General features: G+C 41.6%; 1 protein-coding gene and 3 pseudogenes across 4 annotated transcripts in view; 1 reads left to right on the top strand and 3 right to left on the bottom strand.

Moving 5' to 3' along the window:
* RABGEF1 (RAB guanine nucleotide exchange factor 1) overlaps nt 1–21,398 on the bottom strand; it is an 80,409-nt gene that overhangs the window by 21,298 nt on the left and 37,713 nt on the right. For 2 of the 4 annotated variants that reach the window (XM_025378562.1, XM_025378560.1), the window contains one exon: nt 14,036–14,202. The exons of 1 other annotated variant lie outside the window; for it this stretch is intronic. In XM_025378562.1, the coding sequence (XP_025234347.1) occupies nt 14,036–14,202 (167 nt within the window). Of the gene's footprint in view, nt 1–14,035; nt 14,206–21,398 lie in introns of all 4 variants that reach the window. One more of the 4 variants, XM_025378561.1, reaches the window with a different exon arrangement.
* On the bottom strand, nt 832–2,210 carry LOC112620078 (annotated as a pseudogene).
* On the bottom strand, nt 6,590–7,374 carry LOC112620260 (annotated as a pseudogene).
* LOC112621983 lies at nt 6,726–6,836 on the top strand (annotated as a pseudogene).

Raw genomic sequence — 21,398 nt, 5'->3', positions numbered from 1 at the left:
GACTTTAGGGGGTTCCCAAGACTTTTAGGGGGTTAATTTTTTTTCACAATAAAAGAAAGGAACAGTGTCAATCCATGAGAGTCAGACCAGCAGTTTAGTAAGATCCTCTTCATAGCTCAGTTCCCGGTGCATACAGAAATTCAATACAGCCCCATCACTCTCAGTTCTTAGAAGAATTTGAGAAGGATAAGAGCAGTAACTATCAGTTTTGTTTAACAGCCTAAAAGTGAAAACAGATGTCAAAAAAAAAAAAAAAACCAGCCAAATTCTTTCATCCCAGGATATCTGAAAAGGAGAGACTCTATGGAGTGTGGATACAGAAAAGGAGTTATTTCCACCGGAAAAAATTGAACTGTGGACACAGTCACTCAAGACCAGAGAAACCACCACTGTGAGTAAGTAGCTTCAATTTCACTGTTACCGGTGGGCACACACCAGAAAGCCTGGGACAAAGCCTGGGCTAGAGCCCTTAGAATTCATTCTCAGGCTTCCTGGTGCTGTGGTTCAACAGCCTTTGTGGGGATGGAAAGAACCAGATACTATCACCATCACGTGTAAAAAAGAATACCACAGCAATAGCTGTCAAAAACCAGCTGGAGCTGAAGTTACACACCATTTGAAATCCACACTGTACTTGCTTTCTTGTTGAAGGGCTTCAGACATGTGCAGAGACACCTTAAACATGTGTAGGTGACCTTCCTTTTGAAAGGCAGAGGAGGGCCTCTTGTGAACTCTTTCTACTCATTTGTTTTCCTATCAGTTCACCATTTCAACTAGAAAAGATGCTGTAAGCTACCTCAGCTGGCTTCTAATTTGGACACAGCACCAATACTACACACACAACTGAATGAATGACCACATCTTCCTGGTTCTTCCATTGGGCAGGGTCAATATGCTTCTTTTGGACTGAATAGGTGTGATCTTGTTCGAGAAAAGTGTGTAAATGTAGGGCCAGATTTTGTTTGTCTCCGTTCCGGAAAATTGGTGGAGCACTCCTCGGCTCTTGTATAATTCAATGACTGGCTTTGCCACGACTTTGTACTGTCTTAGCTTGGCAGCAACTGCTTCGGGTTTATCATCCTCCTGCTGGACTAATGGCTCACCAGTGACATCATCAATACCATGTACATGAGGTGGATTGAAGTCCAGGTTATATACCCTTCCGCTAGGAGGGTGAATTCAACGGCGGCTGAGACGATCTTTAAGTGTTTCAAATGGAATGTTCAAACTGATCACTAGATCCACTTCACAGATTTTGTCCAGGGCTTCGGCTTGTCCTAATGTCCTAGGAAAACCATCAAGGAGCCAGTGCTGGCCACGCCTATTCTCCAACTCAGACATCATTAGGCGTGTGATCACATGGTCTGGAACCAAAAGACTTCTCTCTATATACTGCTATGCCGTCTCACCAACTTCGGTGCTGGCCTTGATGTTCTCCCCCAAGAAGTGGCTGCTGGAGAGATGCTGGAGGCCAAAGTTCTGGGCGATCCTCTGGCACACGGTGCCCTTGCCCGAGCCGGGTGGCCCGAGGATGACCGCGCGCAGGAGTTTGGAAGCCACTGTCTTCGCGAGGACGGGGGCAGCCAAACGCGCAGCCCCGACCACGGCTGTGGAGGGGGCCCCGGGAACTTTGTTTCTCGGCCCCCTACCTCTGGCACCCTCCACTCGCACTGGGACTCGCCGGCTCCCCTTGGATATTCTTAGTAAGATGTTTTCCTGAACTTCCTAAAAATTACATTTGTATTCATTCTAAAAGCACTCGTTACTCATTACACGATGAGTAGAACTCAAGTCACTGTACCAATTCTATAAAAAAGTCAAGAAAATGCTCAGATGGCTTTCAATTTACATGGGAAGACTGAATGCAATCATTATAATATTCTGTAATTACAAACAAGAAGGACAAAGTACCGTGGGGCACACCGTAAGTGTCACTTTTTCTTACTGGAGCTGTCTCCTCTAGATTGGTACGGTGGTAGCAGCAGTAAGTGTGCTTATTTTATACTAACGCCTGTGGTGAGATGGTGGTGACCAGATCTTTCTAGCGATGCTCGCAAGAAAAGTTGTTACCTTCCTGCTCTGAGGTGTGAACCCAAGTAGATCCAGTACTACTCTACGAGAAAAGTCCTGATGCTACCCACCCTACCCCAGAGTTGACTGTGAAAGCAGGATGGGCCTCGCTCTGAGCATGCTCCGTAGGTCAAATGCATGGGTTTTCATTACCACCACCCCACACCTCTATTTCCAGTTCTCCAAGGAGACTTCCATCTAGCCCTCACCTATGAATTGATGAAATATATTTACATGATACATTCTCTAAGTTATATTTCTGTACTAAATTAGATCACCAGACAAATATATCCATGGACTATACTTTAGGTTTGCTGGAGATATTCTTTCAGAGAACTAGTTTTAGTTTTCAGCCTGGACTTTCTGTTTTTTTTAATCTTTTTAGACAAAAGTCTTGCTGTGTTGCCCAAGCTGGAGTGCAGAGGTGCCATCTCGGCTCACTGCAACCTCTGCTTCCCAGGTTCAAGTGCTTCAGCCTCCCTTGTAGCTGGGATTAAAAGCAAGTGCCATCACACCGGATAATTTTTCTATTTTTAGTAGAGACAGGGTTTTGCCATGTTGAACAGGCTGGTCTCAAACTCCTGGCCTCAAGTGACCTGCCTGCCTTAGCCTCCCAAAGTGCTGGGATTATAGGCATAAGCCCACCGCACCCAGCCTATGCCTGGACTTCTATGTAGGTAATCGCAGTAGTAGCTACGTGAAGAATATGCCCATAAGAACATGTTTTTAAACTCCTAGTACCATCAAATTATGACCCTATTCTCTCACTGTTATTTTAAATTAATTTTGTAAACCTCAAATCCTTTCAATAAGCAGAACGGGTCTATATAACAAAACGACTACCATTATGGAATGTAAGATTTTTTTTTTTCTTGAGATGGAGTTTCACTCTTGTCACCCAGGTGAGATCACCCATCTTGTCACCACCCATCACGCCATGGCGCGATCTTGGCTCACTGCAATCTCTACCTCCTGGGTTCAAGCAATTCTCCTGTCTTGGCCTCCCAAGTAGCTGGGATTACGCCCAGCTTGTTTTTGTATTTTTGGTAGAGACAGGGTTTCATCGTATTGGCCAGGCTGGTCTCGAACTCCTGACCTCAGGTGATCCGCCCGCCTCGGCCTCCCAAAGTGCTGAGATTATAAATGTGAGACACCGCGACCAGCCAAGATGAGTTTTTTGTTTTTTTTTAAACTATTAAACCCTCAAGTCTAACTTTATTATGGGGGACAACATTTTAACTGATATTTGAATTTTCCTTTATGGCGCTATAATTTAACTTGTTATTGTTTTATTATTTTTTCAGAAATTGCATTTGACTACATTGCCTAGGATGGAGTGTAGTAGCTATTCACAGATGTAATTGTAGCTCACTGCAGCCTCACATTCCTAGGCTCAAGCAATCCTCCTGTCTCCCTCCTGAGTAGGGGGGACAGCAGGTACACACTGCGGTGCCCAAATCTATCCTTCTAGTTAATGTATTTTCTGCAAAAGCTTATCCATTCATTTAATCTTCTTAGGTAGTTTACACATGGTTTTACACCTTTCATTTGCACCAAATTTTAGCACTTAGAACAAACCATATTCATTCTTGTGATTATTATTACAGTTCTGAGCATTCCTAACCCAAAAATAAAAAATCTGAAATGCTCTAAAATCCCAAATTTTTCAGTGGCGACATGACACCACAAGTGGGAAATTCCACATCTGGCCTCATGTGACGGGCCGCAGTCAAAAAGCGGCCAAAACTGTTTCATGCACAAAACTGCTTAAAATGTGGTATAATATTACCTTCAGGCTACGTATGTAAGGTATATACACAACAAATGAATTCTGTGTTTGGACTTGGGTCCCAGTCCCAAGTTATCTTATATATGTGTAAATATTCCAAAATCTGGGAAAACCCCAAATCTGAAACACTTCTGGTCCCAAGGCTTTCGGATAAGGGATGCTCAGCCTGTAGTGCTCACTTCCAACTAGAAACTCTCTGAGTTCCTTTTAGAGACCCGAGCGGCCTGTCTTACTGGTGTCAAGGGATCATGTTCTCCTCAGTTCCACACAACCCCTACAATTTTACAGTACAATGCAGAAAACTCCTTTTCTATTTCCACTGCAGTTTATGCTCCAGTAGAGTATTTATTTCATAACGTAAAAGAACTCCCCTGCCACTCTGTCTCTCGTCCCGCTTTCCATTCTTGTAGGACTTACACTATGTTACAGATCTGCTTATTGTCCATTTCCCCCACTAAACTGTTAGCTCCACAAGGGCACCGTTCACCACCATATCCTCACGCCTAGAACAGGGCCAGGCACATGGTTAGTGTTCAGTATGGGTTGACTGAATGAATGTGGCCATTTATTACCATTCCTCCCTTTATAAGATGGTGAAGACAATTCTCCATAGATCTCTTTCTACCCATCTGTGAGCAAAGACAATGACTGCCTTTGTTTTGCAACATCTTTTCAAGGATTTCTGTATAGCAGACAGCTTTAGGAGACAGAGATAGTACCTCCTCCAAGAGAAAAGGCTAGACCGCTTACTGTCTAATAAAGATCCCTAAGTCCAAGGTTCCTCTCCTCTAATACAACTCACTGCATGCACAGGCTTTCCCTGGTCTTCTCTGCATTATCCCATAGCAACAGATACTCAGGGGATAAGCACAAATGCAAATGCTCTGGCTACTGCTGCTGCTGTAAGAAACTGGCCTTGTCTCTGACCCAGGAGACTCGTGTCTTCGGCCAGTATCTGTGAAACCATGGCAGGTTAATTTGTTAGCCTGCAAATAAGGTAACTCTCAGGCCCCTCACAGTGTTTGCCAAAGGGGCAAAGTGAGAGCAGGTTTGTGCTGGTAAGTTCTTTTAGGCTCAACAGAACTCCAAAAGGTTTGTCATAGTCTTCCAAGAAAAAAAGATAGTAGAGCAGTGAGCAAATCCTTTTCCTCAAGTACTCTCTAATCATTGTATGGGATCATCTTTTCTATAACAGCTTTTTTTTTTTTTTGAGATGGAGTCTCACTCTGTCGCCAGGCTGCAGTGCGGTGGCGCGATCTCAACTCACTGCAACCTATACTTCCCAGGTTCAAGCAATTCTCCTGCCTCAGCCTCCCGAGTAGCTGGGACTACAAGCATGTGCCACCACGCCAATTTTTGTATTTCTAGTAGAGATGGGGTTTCACCATCTTGGCCAGGTTGGTCTTGAACTCCTGACCTCGTGATCCATCCGCCTCGGCCTCCTAAAAGTGCTGGGATTACAGGCGTGAGCCACCGCACCTGGCATCTTTTCTATAACATCTGAGTAAAGCTGTCATTTTATTTTATTTTTCTAAAATAAAGTTTTACTTTGTGATTAAGACATTGACAAGTGGGTGTCTATCTTTGAATATTATGCTGAGAGGCACTCTATACACTTTCTTAACGGTCTGGCTGAGATCTTTGTTTCCACTTCCAGTTTTGAAAACCTCTGACTATTTTCCTTGACCATGTTTTCTGTGTATTTCATCTGGAACTTCTGTCATTACAATGTGAATCGTCACAGTCTATTTTCTGGGTTCATTAAGTTTTGTCTGTACTACTGTTAACTGCTTAACCTATTTAGGTTTTAGCTTTGATGTCCATATTTTTTTTGTATTATCAATTTGTGCTACCTTCAATAATTTTTTAAAGGAAAAGAAACATGAGGGCTTTAATCCTCTTTAAAAATGAAACACACATTTAAAGAGTGCCAAGGATGCAGCCCTCATATTCTGAGAAAGTCCATCTCACCAGGGAATATATCTTGAGGTCATTAGTAACTAGTAGAACACAGAGTTAAACATTTCCACATTTAGATGAAGAAAACAGGGCAAAACTAACTGATTTTCTCAAATTCAATTACTGGCAAAATAAAGGTGGTGGGAACCATTAAGGTACATATGCTCATTTTGCACCTCCAAAAACAAACAAAAAAGCCAGAAATCTGTCATTTTCAGCAGCTAGACAGTGTCTAAGGAACTCACATGTTCTTCATAAAGGTCATCATAAAATTATTTTTAGCATAAGAAATGTTTCGACCCTAGCTTTCCCTTTATTGAATGAAATGTTTAGTGGGCTAAGAAATCCAGTAACTCCCATGCTACAAGCTGCACAAGAGAGACACAGTGCAGACGGGAGTGTCCAGATTGCCAAAAAGTAGAATTCCCAAAGACATTTTGTTCATTTAAAATACTTTGATGTCACTAGAGTCTGAGCAGATACAGTGCGATTAATGAAACTCTAGATAACCTGTAGTGTCCTATTGGCCTTTTTTTACTAAGTAAGTGGAATGGTTAAACATGTAGTACTAAAAATCAAAGAACACTCCTGAATACGAGTTCATTAATGTAACTGTGAGATCAGCTTACTGGGCTGTTTACCCACTGGTTACTTCTGCTTTCCAAGAGCCTTGGGGAAAGTCAAAAATATTCATAGATGAGAAAAGATGAACCAGCTTTTCATGAATTATGGAAAGAGATTTAAGGAAAAAAAAAATCTTGTAAGAGGCAGCTAAGCCTTCTTCACCACACCAACAAGGGCGGGTCTCAGGAACTGCCCATGCAGCTTGAACCTCACTTTAGTAACCAGAACCACTGGGCTCAGCTCTTTCCTCTAAACCAGCATGTGGAACAAGACCTCATGCTAGATCTTCCTGTGATTCGTAAGTGTGACGGTTGGGTTTTCACGCTGGGTTTTCATGTGTGAGAAATGCCTCCCTCAAACCTTGTTACAACACCGGCACATTGCCTGTCGGATGTGAACAAAGATGAAAAAAAGACCGCATGCTCATAAGGGTGGAACTTGGCACTGACAGGGTTCGGCTTGGCAGTGCTTGCTGAACACTTCCTGACTCTGGACTTCACTCATTGTGAGAGTCTCACAGAGGTTCTTCAGGTGAGGGTTATTGTCTTTAATTTCTTCTTCTGGAACACACAGTGTTGCCTTCTCCAAAACATCTGCCACCTCTAACGAGTCCTTGCAGAAGCCCTGAATGCTATACATATTTGCCGCCTCCACCAATATTTGGCTGCTCTGCTGCGAGCCCTCAGTATCTGCCAATGCTTGCTTATCTTCTTCCACAGCCTCCTTCAGCTGCTCTTCCGACTTGACTTCTTCCATGAGTATCTTGTCTGTAGAGGGAGTATCTGTCCCCCATTTGGTTTGGATCCACGTCCTCTTCCAAGTGCTGGCAACTGTTCTTTTGTTTTGTAGTTGTGTGCAGAACTGAGAAGGTCTGGAGACACTGCCAACACCGGGAGACTGCGTGGCACCAGCCTCACGCATGGAGCCACCATGGCTGTCCCGGGATGATGATATAAGTTTCCCCTTGCCTATCAGTACGTGCTTCTATGAAACATTTTAAATTATTTTTATTAATTCAACACAATTATCAAATACATCTTGTATCTACTTTTGTTCCTTATGACATAGATTCAGAGAGCTCAGAGCTATTTCCACTGCCTCACTTCTCATCCTCGGTGCTTCTAATTTTAAAATTGGGTCCTGGGTTGCTACCCCTACTGAAGTTCTCACAATAATTAAAGCCTATTTGCTGGCTAAAGGTTCTTTATTTTGGGTACATACTTCTGTTCTTCTAACAGTAATTACATGGCAGGGCAAACTATTCCTTGATTAAACTTATACTTTAGAATAGCAGAGTCATTTTAAGGTATAGGAGGACACTTATCTTTCTACTTATTCTGGAAAAGAACATGGGAATTAAGATATAGCCATGTCTTAAACTGTGTATTTTTTTGTCCTCATTCAGGTACAAAGCTTTAAGTCCATATAATATAATTAGTATCAGAATTTTTTTTTTTTTTTTTTTTTGAGACAGAGTGTTTTGCTCCTGTTGCCCAGGCTGGAGTGCAATGGCGCGACCTTGGCTAAGTGCAACCTTCACCTCCCAGGTTCAAGTGATTCTCCTGCCTTAGCCACCCTAGCAGCTGGGATTACAGGCACCCACCAGCACGCCCAGCTAATTTTTGTATTTTTAGTAGAGACGGGGTTTCACTATGTTGGCGAAGCTGGTCTCGAACTCCTGAGCTCAGGTGATCCACCCATCTTGGCCTCCCAAAGTGCTAGGATTACAGGCGTGAGCCACTGTGCCCGGCTCAGTATCAGATTTTTATAGAAGGACTGGCTAGAAAAATAACAGTGAAACAAGCAAAAGGTGTTATGTTGTGCTTAACTGCTTCCTTAGAAAAAAGAGCTTATCGGCCAGGCGCGGTGGCTCACGCCTGTAATCCCAGCACTTTGGGAGGCCAAGGCGGGAGGATCACGAGGTCAGGAGATAGGGACCATCCTGGCTAACACAGTGAAAGCCGTCTCCACTAAAAATACAAAAAACTAGCTGGGCGTGGTGGTGGGCACCTGTAGTCCCAGCTACTCAGGAGTCTAAGGCAGGAGAATGGCGTGAACCCAGGAGGCGGAGTTTGCAGTGAGCTAAGATTGCGCCACTGCACTCCAGCCTGGGTGACAGAGTGAAACTCTGTCTCAAAAAAAAAAAAAACAAAAGAGCTTATCAGAATGACTATTAAGAAGTCTTATTGTACAAACTGAATTGATTGCCATGAATGGAGTATTAAGGGATTAATACAAATTAAAAAAATAAAAATAACTGAATTGAGAAACCCAAAAAATGAGGGGTGTTTTTTGTTTGTTTGTTTTTGAGATGGAGTCTTGTTCTGTTGCCCAGGCTGGAGTGCAGTTGCATGATCGGCTCACTGCAACCTCCACTTTTCGGGATCCAGTGATTCTTCTGCCTCAGCCTCCTGAGTAGCTGGAACTACAGGTGAGCACCACCCTGCCCAGCTAATTTTTGTATTTTTAGTAGAGACAGGGTTTTACCACATTGGCCAGGCTGGTCTTGAAATCCTGACCTCATGATCCACCCACCTCGGCCTCCCAAAGTGCTGAGATTATAGGTGTGAGCAACCGCATCTGGCCCCGAGTTTATTAAAAAGCATTAATACAATATCCAACAAATTAAAGGGTAGGTACTTTGAGGAAGTAGAGCCTGCCCCCTTTAAAAGTAGGACAAGCTACACTTTCAGAATAGGGAAAAAATGTATCTGAGGGATTTACTAACACTTAGCAAGGGCAGGATTTAAATAGGTTGAGCAGCAAAAGAGTTTTTCTAGAAGTTTTATTTACTTTTATTTAATTGCAGTCTAAAGATATCTTAAAGTGAGCGTTTTCATATAAATAATTTACAGAAAAAAGTTCGTTACAAAGCCACAGATCTCATTCAGTTAGGTAATATGGTTTTCTAGTTATTATGGGAAAGGTTAACACTTAATTGGGTCTCTATAATGCTATAAAATTACCCTCACCAAATGAAGCTCTGTACAGATGACAAAGAGAATGTATACCTCTTCATAAGTGACCATATATACTCCTGAATCCTCCTGAATCCATAATCACTCTCAGACCTGTGTGAAGCTTGGTTCTTAAGGTGAGATTCTTTTTTTTTTTTTTTTTTTGAGACGGAGTCTGGCTCTGTCGCCCAGGCTGGAGTGCAGTGGCCGGATCTCAGCTCACTGCAAGCTCCGCCTCCCAGGTTCCCGCCATTCTCCTGCCTCAGCCTCCCGAGTAGCTGGGACTACAGGCGCCCGCCACCGCGCCCGGCTAGTTTTTTTGTATTTTTAAGTAGAGACGGGGTTTCACCGTGTTAGCCAGGATGGTCTCGATCTCCTGACCTCGTGATCCGCCCGTCTCGGCCTCCCAAAGTGCTGGGATTACAGGCTAGAGCCACCGCGCCCGGCCAAGGTGAGATTCTTAAATTCAAGTTAGGCCAGGCATTGTGGCTCAATCCTGTAATCCCAGCATGCTGGCAGGCCAAGGTGAGGCTAGGAGATTATGTGAGGCTACAAGTTCATGACCAGCCTGGCCAACAGAGTAACACCCCATATCTACTAAACATACAAAAAATTAGCTGGGCATGATGGTGCACACCTGTAACCCCAGCTATTCAGGAGGCTGAGGCATAAAAATTGCTTGAACCTGGGAGGCAGAGGCTGCGGTGAGCCGAGATCATGCCACTGCATTACAGCATATGCAACAGAGCACGACTCCATTAAAAAAAACAAAAAAACAATCAGGTCAGGCATGGTGGCTCATTTCTGTAATCCCAGGATTTTGGGAGGCTGAGGCGGGCAGACCACTTGAGGTCAGGAGTTCAAGACTAGCTTGGCTAACATGGTGAAATCCTGTCTCTACAAAAAAAAAAAAAAAATTATCTAGGCATGGTGGCACATGCATGCATAATCCCAGCTACTTGGGAGGCTGAGGGAGGACAATCACTGGAACCTGGAAGGTAAAGGTTGCAGTGAGTGGAGATCACACCACTGCACTCCAGCCTTGCCAACAGAGCAAGACTCCTATCTCAAAAAGAAATAATAATAATTCAAGTTATGTTGTACAGATTAGGTTTTAAAAATTAAGCTTTATTAATTTGGCTCAGCAATTTAAATTCTTGCTCTGATGACTTGTAAGAACAGAAAAGTAGCTGATGACAACTGCATTTTCAACATAAAAGGATTCCGTGTTAATGACATAGCTGCCTGTCTAATTTGCAATGGAAATATCTTGTTTTAAAGAATGTATAGAGGTACTATAAGAGTATACATGTTTTAACATTAAGTAGCTAGTAAGACTAACAAGAAAGAAAAAAGAGCAAAATAAACAAGCTTCAGAAAAGTATTAGCAAACAACAGTATTTGCTGAATAGCACTGGGCGCCGTGGCTCACACCTGTAATCCCAGCTCTTTGGGAGGACAAGTTGGGAGGGTCACCTAAGGTCAGGAGTTCAACACCAACCTGGGCAACATAGGGAAACCCCGTCTCTACAAAAAATAAAAAACTCAGCCAGACATGGTGGTGTTCGCCGACAGTCCCAGGGAGACTAAGGCAGGAGGATCACTTGAGTCTGGGAGGTCAAGTCTGCAGTGAGCAGTGACTGCACCATTGGGCTCCACTCTAGGTGCAAATACAAAATAAATACAAACCTCCACGCTGCTTCAAAAAAAGAAAGGAAGGAAGGAAAGGAAAGAAAGAAAGAGAGATGTGTTGCATAGTAAAGCATTACACGTCAATACTGCAGTGGGTATGAAAATTATGTAGGTGCTGAAATTTAAATTCTAAAAACAAAAAAAATCTAAGTGTAGACAGATAAAGTGTTTCTTGATAAAGATAAAATGGCTTAAAAATTTTAATGCCGTTCAGAAAAGATGTAATTTTCTAGACTTGACCCATATGCTGAAAAGACTGCTCACTGCTGGCATATACTGGGATTGGAGAAAACAGAAATGATGTGGGAAAAGATGTGGGCAAGAGCAGATCACTCTTCTGGATCTCAGAAATTTTAGAAAGAATAATACTGTGGGATGCAGTAGGAACAATTATCCATTTATGGCAAGGCCGCCAGGGCAGTTTTTAAACAGGTAAGAATGAATTCTCATATTGCATAGGCCCTTAGGATACCATCTGGAAAGTTTAGTTGGTGGTAATAACATTAATTTAAAGGTTTTGAGCAGTTTTGATAAATTGAGTACAAAGGCTATTTTATACTACCACATTCTTCACAATGTCAGAGGAACTGCCCCAAGAAATTTATATGATTACTGATCTGAAGTTAGTTAGGTTAGTTCAGGTGTAAAGAATGTTTATTTACTTATTTGTTGTTTTTTTTTTTGAGATGGAGTCTTGCTCAGTCGCCCAGGCTGGAGTGCAGTGGCCGGATCTCAGCTCGCTGCAAGCTCCGCCTCCCGGGTTTACGTCATTCTCCTGCCTCAGCCTCCCGAGTAGCTGGGACTACAGGGGCCCGCCACCTCGCCTGGCTAGTTTTTTTATATTTTTTAGTAGGGATGGGGTTTCACCATGTTAGCCAGGATGGTCTCGATCTCCCGACCTCGTGATCCGCCCGTCTCGGCCTCCCAAAGTGCTGGGATTACAGGCTTGAGCCACCATGCCCCGCCTTATTTACTTATTTGAAAGGACATTAACTTGTGGCCAAAGGCCAAAAGGGCTTCTCTAGGGACATTCAGTTTAAAAAACATCTCTTTCATATGCAGTATGTGCAGACTTCACACTAAAGATACCTGAGATACATGCATAGGACTTGGCCACCTAACCATGAAACACATAGTATAGAAATGGAAAACAGGTGGCTTAGTGGCTCTTAAAACAGGAGGAATCTGAGGCCATATCCAGGTCTCTGATATAAACTAGTGATGCCTTACAAATAAATATGGTGATATTTGTACCAGTTAGTTACCTCTTTACTTTAGTATACTCATTTAGAAGTCTACTAAATTATCATAGAATAAGAACACATCACACTTCTAAGGAAAAGAGAAACAACAAATCTGAGTTGTGCAATTTTCTAAAACATATTATGATACAGCATATATGCTATAAGTACTACAGTATACATATGCTAATTTAATATAGCTATCTCATCAACATTTCATGTGGGCTCAAGAAAAAAATAAATACAAAACCTCAGTTTTTAGTTCTGATAAAAATGAAAGATAGTGTCACATGAACTCTGAATTTTTCCATATTAAGGATATCTATCTGGCCGGGCGCGGTGGCTCACGCCTGTAATCCCAGCACTTTGGGAGGCCAAGGCAGGCAGATCATAAGGTCAGGAGATCAAGACCATCCTGGCTAACACGGCAAAACCCCGTCTCTACTAAAAGTACAAAAAATTAGCCAGGCGTGGTGGCGGGCACCTGTAGTCCCAGCTACTTGGGAGGCTGAGGCAGGAGAATGGCGTGAACCCAGGAGGCACAGCTTGCAGTGAGCCGAGATCGCGCCATTGCTCTAGCCTGGGCAACAGAGCGAGACTCCGTCTCAAAAAAAAAAAAAAAAAAAGGATCTCTATCATGGTTCCTAACTTAAGAAAAAAAAAAAAGATCAATGAAAGCTTACTTGTTTTAACTCTAAATGTTTTACTCTAGAGAGAAAAAATACCTAAAGAAAGAGAGCTACTTACTTACACAGTCTAATTACATTTCTGAAGGGTGAGAAAGCCAGCTTTTCTCCTTTACAAGCTGAATTCAATATCTAAAAACTATTTTGACGCAGGTCTACTGCTTATTAGCCTAGTGATTGCTGACCCCAGCTAGAATATAGCTGAACAGTTAAACACTCTGCTGCTTTTCTAATTTCCTTTTTCTAAGACTTCCTTACTTCATAGAAAGAACTTTTGGAGCTAATTCTGAGCTTAATGGTTATAGAATGTTACAACAGAATTAATCCCTATTTACAAAATGAATTCCTTTATAGGCAGTCTTATGAATTACTGCCACTGAAATTATGGGTAAAAGTAACAGGTATGAAAGTCACAAGTTCTGCTTGACATTGGCAAAATCTAGCTGTGTAACCTGGACAGGTCACTTATCCTCTTTGGCTCTCAACTTCCTCATCTATAAAACAAAGGGACTGAAACTCCATAGCTGCTAAAGTTCCTTTCATTGTCTAAATTCTATCTGTCCTTTCTCTAACTGAATGAGAAAAATTCTAAATCAAAATACAAAAAACAAAACAGAATTCAACAACAACAACCACCCTTAAAATTACTGCAACAACCGTTAAAATTACTGCCACCGGCCTGATGATGGTTGCACAGAGTTAAAGGTCGACTATGGCGGTTTATACCGTTTACAAGGTTACAAGTCAAAAAGGCCTGTTACTAAAGCACATCATTCAAGTGGCTTCAAGGTCAGATTTCCACACAAAGATGATCCAAACGCCACTGAGTTGCAGTGGAAAAGTACTAGCCTGAGAGTCGGGTTTTGGCTTGATTCAGAGGCTTTTCTTAGGTAAGTAGTTTAACATCTCTTGGTCTTGATTTTCTCAGGTATAAAATGACAACGTTACACTATATTATCTCTAAGACCTTTCCTCAAACCAAAAATCTGTGTTTCTACGTGGTTATTCCCAACCTACCCTTTTGTAATGCATTCCTTCCAAAAACAGCTTGGTCTGTTTATAGATTTCTTGGCCTGTCTTGTGGAAGGTCTTGAGAAATTCTATGAACTCCTTAGACACTCTATCCGTTTCAATGCTGGTTTGCCGGTTTATGGAAGGACTGGGAGCTTTTGCTTCCTGAATTTCTGCTGGGAAAATTAAACATAGTAAGTTTCATGACATAAAAGATCCATGCATGGAATTACTTTAAGTATGTAACCTAAGGTTATTTAAATTATTTTTCATCAAAGTTAAACTTGAATTTAAATCATTTTATGTTTGAATGGTTGGACAACTTTCCTTAAAGTAAACTAAATCTGTTTTACAAGTAGGAAGTATGAGTAGACAAAACTACATTATCTAAAAGATATTCCTACTGAAATAAAAGTTGTTCTATTAGCATTTTCTTTGCCAAAATATATCATGCTTTGATCTATATATTCAATCATGAACACTGAAATGGCACCACTAGGCTTGCTCAAAGACTGCTTGAGTTTATAAAACTAGTCAACAAATAGAAAACAATCAATAGAAGCACTGAAATGTCAGATGACTTATAAATGTTAGACAACCTTTCCAAATCCCATTTTACTTGACAAAAAGGCAAAGGTTAATGTGTTTATGTGGAGACTCACAATTATTTACCCACCATTTCACTGGTGAGTCATACTGATCAAAGTGAAAGAATGCATCCAAAGTGTTAATAGCATGATGAACACGACAAAACACACGATGAAGAGACAAGGGAAACATGCACCACACTATCTGATCAGCTGGGCAGACAACTCTTTCCCCTCTTCAAATAAACACACTGAAAGGAAAATGGGACATTTACACAAGAGAGATAAGGATGTTGTAACAGGCAGTATGTGCTTTTAGAAAGTACGAACTACCACTTGGTCTCTGATCACATTCTAAACCTCCTGATTTTGAACTATGCTCTCTAATGTTTATAAGGAATTTAAGTTTCCCATATCCCAATGATTTCCTAAAAAGAAAAATAATTTTTTTAAAAAGTATGTTTTATTTTTTTTTGAGACAAAGTCTTGCTTTGCCACCCAGGCTGGAGTGCAGTGGCATGATCTCAGCTCACTGCAACCTCCACCTCCCAGGTTCAAGCGATTCTCCTACCGAGCTACTCAGTCTCCGAGTAGCTGCTCTCTCTACAAAAAGTAAGAACATTAGCCAGGCATGGTAGTGCATACCTATAGTGCCAGCTATTTGGGGGGGCTGAAGCAGGAGGATCGCTGGAGCCCAGGAGTTTGACACTGCAGTGAGTTATGAGATCGCCCTACTGCACTCCAGCCTGGGCGACAGAATGAGACCTTGTCTTTTCAAAAAAAAAAAAAAAAAAGTAAGGTATGTACACTGTGCTATGTTTTATGTAAAATGGGGTAGTGGGATAAATATATATGTGTTTATAACTCAGAATAAAAGCACAAAAGGATACACAAGAAAGTAATAACAAAAGTAGTCTGAAAGTGGGAGAAACAAAGCAGTGTTGCTTAGGAACTAGATGGGCAAGAGACAAACTAGAAACAAAACTTCTGACCATACCTGTTAGTGCCATTTGGATATACTACCTATTTTTTAAGCACATAAATAAATCATGTACAATCTAATTCAAAACAAAAAAGGGAACATCTTTTCTAAAGTACTGTTTATCTCAATTGAAAACCAAAGATTGTGCTGACATCGGTATGATTAGAAAAAAATTCTTTAGTGTTTGGAAGTGAATCCTTCTCTGATAATTCCGCTTCTAGTCATGATGGAAAACTCTGATCGCATCAGGTTTACCCTACTATCTTAACAATTGGAAGGTCAGACAAATATATGAACAAAAGGTTTTCAGATACTAGATGACAGGCAAACAGCAGATTAACTCCTGAAAGGAGGAAAACAAACATAGTCTGTCCTAGAGTGTCCCAGCTCACTGCTGGGAGAGTTTTAAAGTCTTGGCACAGGGAGAGGCCACTCAAACAGAGCATAGCTGACTTGCTGAATTGAGGAGACAGCATTTGGAGTTCTGGGAGGCCAATATGACCAGAATTTGCAAGGCAAAATATCATGCAAATGCTATGGAGGGGAGAGGACTACACAGAAAAAGCTCCAGGTAACTGCAGAGGGTTCCCTTGAGTGTAGCTGAGTACTGCACATGCGTATGACGAAATTACCCAAGATGAGAGAAAGAACCACCAAGTAACATGTAGAACCACAGCACAAAGGACGGGAGGAAGAAATATAAGAATCCTGTTTAGGGAGGGGAACATCATACACTGGGGCCTGCTGGGTGGTGGGGGACAAGCGGAGGGATAACATTAGGAGAAATACCTAATGTAGGTGACAGGTTGATGGGTGCAGCAAACCACCAGGGCATGCATATACCTATGTAACAAAACTGCACGTTCTGCACATGTAACCCAGAACTTAAAAGTATAATAAAAATAAATAATAAATTACATGTAAAAAATTCCATTTAAGATTCTTTTCTGTAAAGTGGTATAATACTATTGTTTTAAATTTTTTTCTATTTTCTGTAAAGTGGTATAATATTACTTGAAGGTAGATGATAAGTTAAAGATGTATTCTGTAAACCCCAGAACAACCAGTAACAAAAACAGAACAAAGAGGTATAGCTAACAAGCTGATAGTGGAGATAAAGGTGTGGTCATAAAGAAGGCAAGAAAAGAGGAGAAAAGGAACTAAGACAAGATGAGATAAACACAAAGAGCAAGATGGCAGGGGTAAACCTTCCCTTATCGAAAATCACATTAAATGTATGTGCTATAAACAGTCTGATTAAATGTCAGAGATTATCAGATTAGATTAAAAAACAAGACCCCACTTCATGTTGTCTGTAAGAAATTAACTTTAAATATAAAGATACAAACATGTTAAAAACTAATGAAAGGAAAAGGATACTCTGAAACAATGAAAAAGAGCTTAAGTGGTTACACCAATGTTAGACAAAGTAAACTTAAGAACATGGACCATATTGGCCGGGCGCAGTGGCTCATGCCTGTAATCCCAGCACTTTGGGAGGCCAAGGCAGGCAGATCACAAGGTCAGGAGATCGAGACCATCCTGGCTAACATAGTGAAACCCCGTCTCTACTAAAAACACGAAAAATTAGCCGGGCATGGTGGTGGGCGCCTTCAGTCCCAGCTACTCGGGAGGCTGAGGCAGGAGAATGGCGTGAACCCGGGAGGCGGAGCTTGCAGTGAGCTGAGACCTTGCCACTGCACTCCAGCCTGGGCAACAGAGCAAGACTCCGTCTCAAAAAAAAAAAAAGAACATGGACCATATTACCAAGAACAAAAGGGCATCTCATCATAAAAAAGGGGTTCTTTTTCCAGAAGACACAGCAATCCTAAATATGTATATACTAATAACACTGCTTCAAAACACAAAAAACAAAATCTGACAGAACTGAAAGGAGAAACAAATTTGGACATTTCAATATTCCTCACTTAGTAATTGACAGAAAGGTGATTTTTAAAAAGTCACTAAAGACAGAAGACTTGAACAATGCAATGCTATCAACCAATTTGACCTATCTGACTCTGACAGAACACTCAATCCAATAAAAACATAATACATATTCCATCTGACAAAATAATAATGGTTGTAACTTACATATAGATAATGTCTATTAAGCACTAAGTACTTTTACAATGCTATTTTGTATAATCCTCACAAGTCTATCGGGTTATACACTTATGATATTTACAAATGAGGAAGCTGAGGCTTGAATATGTTAAGTAACTTGAATAACGTTGCAGTCACTTATACAGTAAAGACTGGAATTTGAACCCAGCTCTGTGCGCTTAAATCCAAGGCCTGAGCTGTTGACTATGCTACAACTACCTCAGTAAGCCAAAGAGAGGACTGAAGACTCTTCAGAAGAACACCAATCCCTCTGACTTTGGAGGTCTGTAGGCCAGTCAAAGACAAGAAAACCCTACTCATTTCCTTTATTGCTTTGCTTACAATATGCTTCCCTCCCACATATACTTATCCAAAGAGACACGTCTACTTTAAAAAAAAAAAAATCCCCTTTTAAAATGTAAAATGAGGATTAATTCTATTAGCTAGTTACGATCATACAAGTTACTAAAATCAACACTTGGTTGTTTTTCTCTAAGCTTCCTAAAAATTAACCCCTACTAAGACGCTAGAAGTTTGGATTAGAGAGGGGAAAGTGAGAGACGGTTCAGGTGTTCGGTACACAGGGAGGACATGAGTTATGTCTGAATAGCCAAACAGGGATTCAATATGTAAGGTGAAAGAAGTGAAGAAGAAGAAAATATGGAAAAGAACAGTGTCACCCACTTTACAGTTTATAGTTTTGGCTAGGGCTCAAATGGCAAGTGCTTGCTCTTCAACTTAAAGTCACCTTGTGTTTTTGGTTTTTTTTTTAAATCAGGGTCTCACTTTGTCACCCAGGCTGGAGTATAGTTGCATGAACACAGCATACTGCAGCCTCAACCTCCCAGGCTCAAACGATCCTCTCACCTCAGCCTCCTAAGCAGTTGGGGCTACAGGCACTAGCCCAGCTATTTTTAAATTTTTTTTTTTTTAAAGAGATGAGGATCTCACATTGTTGCTCAGGCTGCAGTGTAGTGGTACGATCTCGGCTCACTGCACTCTCCACCTCCGGGTTCAAACAATTTTCCTGCCTCAGCCTCCCAAGTAGCTGGGATTGCAGGCACACGCCACCACCCCCGGCTAATTTTTGTATTTTTAGTAGAGACAGGGTTTCACCAGGTTGGCCAGGCTGGTCTCGAACTCCCGACCTTAGATGATCCACCCGCCCCGGCCTCCCAAAGTGCTGGGATTACAGGCATGAGCCCCTGCACCAGTCATATTTCTCTATTTTACTAAATTAACACAAGGATTATGATTTTTGTTCAATCAGTTTTACTTCATTTATTGTTCTTATTTATTGAATTCTTCATTTTATTTTATTTATTTATTTATTTATTTATTTTTTGGAGACGGAGTCTCGCTTTGTTGCCCAGGCTGGAGTGGCACGATCTCAGCTCACTGCAACCTCTACCTCCCAGGTTGAAGCGATTCTCTTTCTTGTTGTTGTTGTTGAGACGGAGTCTCACTCTGTCGCCCAGGCTGGAGTGCAGTGGCAAGATCTCAGCTCACTGCAAGCTCCACCTCCCAGGTTCATGCCACTCTCCTGCCTCAGCCTCCCGAGTAGCTGGGACTACAGTCGCCAGCCACCACGCCTGGCTAATTTTTTGTGTTTTTAGTAAAGATGGGGTTTCACCATGTTAGCCAGGATGGTCTCGATCTCCTGACCTCGTGATCCGCCTGCCTCGGCCTCGGAAAGTGCTGGGATTACAGGCGTGAGCCACCGCGCCAGACCTCAAGCGATTCTCTTGACTTCGCATCCCAAGTAGCTGGGATTACAGGTGCTCACCTCCACACCTGCCTAATTTTGGTATTTTTAGTAGAGATGGGGTTGCGCCATGTTGGCCAGGCTGGTCTCAAACTCCCGACCTTAGGTGATCTGCCCACCTCGGACTCTCAAAGTGCTGGGATTACAGGCGTGAGCCACCGTGCCCGGCCTTATTGTCCTTATTTATTGGGACATTCAAATTATCCCAGACTTGGTCAGTGGAAATCCCTCCAAACTGGCTTCTGGATCTTCTGAAATGTCCCCAAAATATTGAAGGGGCCTTTTTTCCCTGCCCCAGTCCCAGAATCAGTCATTTCTCCAAGAAGCCCTGGTTCACTTTAAAGAATAATAGTATTTAGAGTCTAAGGTCTGGGTGGTATTGGTTTTTTTTTTTTTTTTTTTTTTTAAGACAGAGTCTGGCTCTGTTGCCCAGGCTGGAGTGCAGTGGCATGATCTCGGCTCACTGCAAGCTCCGCCTCCCAGGTTCACGCCATTCTCCTGCCTCAGCCTCCCGAGTAGCCGGGACTGCAGGCGCCCGCCACCACGCCCGGCTAATTTTTTGTATTTTTAGTAGAGACGGGGTTTCACCATGTTAGCCAGGATGGTCTCGATCTCCTGACCTTGTGATCCACCTGCCTCAGCCTCCCAAAGTGCTGGGATTACAGGTGTGAGCCACCGCACCCAGCCGATATTGGTATTTTAACTCTAAAAAAGAAAAGATATGCTTTGTAGGACCACTGTCTTCAGATCCGTTCGTGAAAGAGGTACATAAGATGATACTTGGGATGACAAGATTATAGGAGTTCTGAAAGAAAAGGGCACTTTGAAATGTATAAGCAAATATCTCAGCTTGGCCAACCACTGTGACTTCCTCTATACAGCTCACTCACCCTGACTGTGGAGACTAAAACACTTTAACTGAGTCTTTACAGTCAAGATATTCCATGTGCTTTCTCTGAAGGCGTATCCAACTCTACAAGAATGTGAAAATATCTTCAAATTCCTTAGAAGGTTATTTGTATTTTGTCTGCTACCAAGCTCTTATGTATGGCATAAAAACTTTCCTTTATGCTACTAACAGAAACAAATAAAATACCAAGAGCAAGGGCATCACAGACTAAAGAAGATCAAGAATACGGAATACAAAAAATCTGTTTCTAGTCTAGACCCAATACATTAAAACTGCACTCAGGCTAACCTTATCCACACACAATGGCCAAAGAAGTAATCAGTGTGAAATGCAAAATTTACCTGGCTAAGTTATATTAAGTGGTCTGTGAAACAAAGACATAATGGAATCTTCTTTTCTAACATGAATTTTTAAAATACTTTAAGGTCTTTATCCCCAAAAGCTTTCTACAGACAAAAAGCAACTAAAGAACAAAATATCTAAAGTACAAATCTAACATTCAAAAAGATGGGGGGCGGTGGGGAGACAAGAACAAAAGTAAAAACCATTCTGCATACATATTTTTTAAAACAAAATTCACTTGGATTCTTTCTTTTTAATTAATTACTTTTTTTAATGTTGGTGTCTCACTCTGATGTCCAGGCTGGAATACAGTGGCACAATCACAGCTCACTGAAGCCACTAACTCCAGAGCTCATGTAATCCTCCTACCTTAGTCTTGCAAGTAGCTGGGATTATAGGTAGGTACAAGCCATGGCACCCAGCTCCAGAATTGTTTCTTTTTAAAGTACAGACTCTGTACTAAATTGTAAATCTTCTTTCCATAGTATAATGCAAACTGTACAGAGGCTTTTGGGACACAGGTTTTTAAAACCACTAAGGAGAGTCAGCGAATATAAATGATGATTATGTACTTAAGTAACAGAAATTTCATATATATATTATTTAATATATATATTAAATAACCTGAGTTTCTGAAGTATACACATTGGATAAAGGAATATAATGGAAAAATATAG

The sequence above is a fragment of the Theropithecus gelada genome, chromosome 3 (genome assembly GCF_003255815.1).
Source record: "Theropithecus gelada isolate Dixy chromosome 3, Tgel_1.0, whole genome shotgun sequence".
Taxonomy (NCBI): Eukaryota; Metazoa; Chordata; class Mammalia; order Primates; family Cercopithecidae; genus Theropithecus; species Theropithecus gelada.
This window is presented reverse-complemented; position numbering and strand designations above follow the sequence as displayed.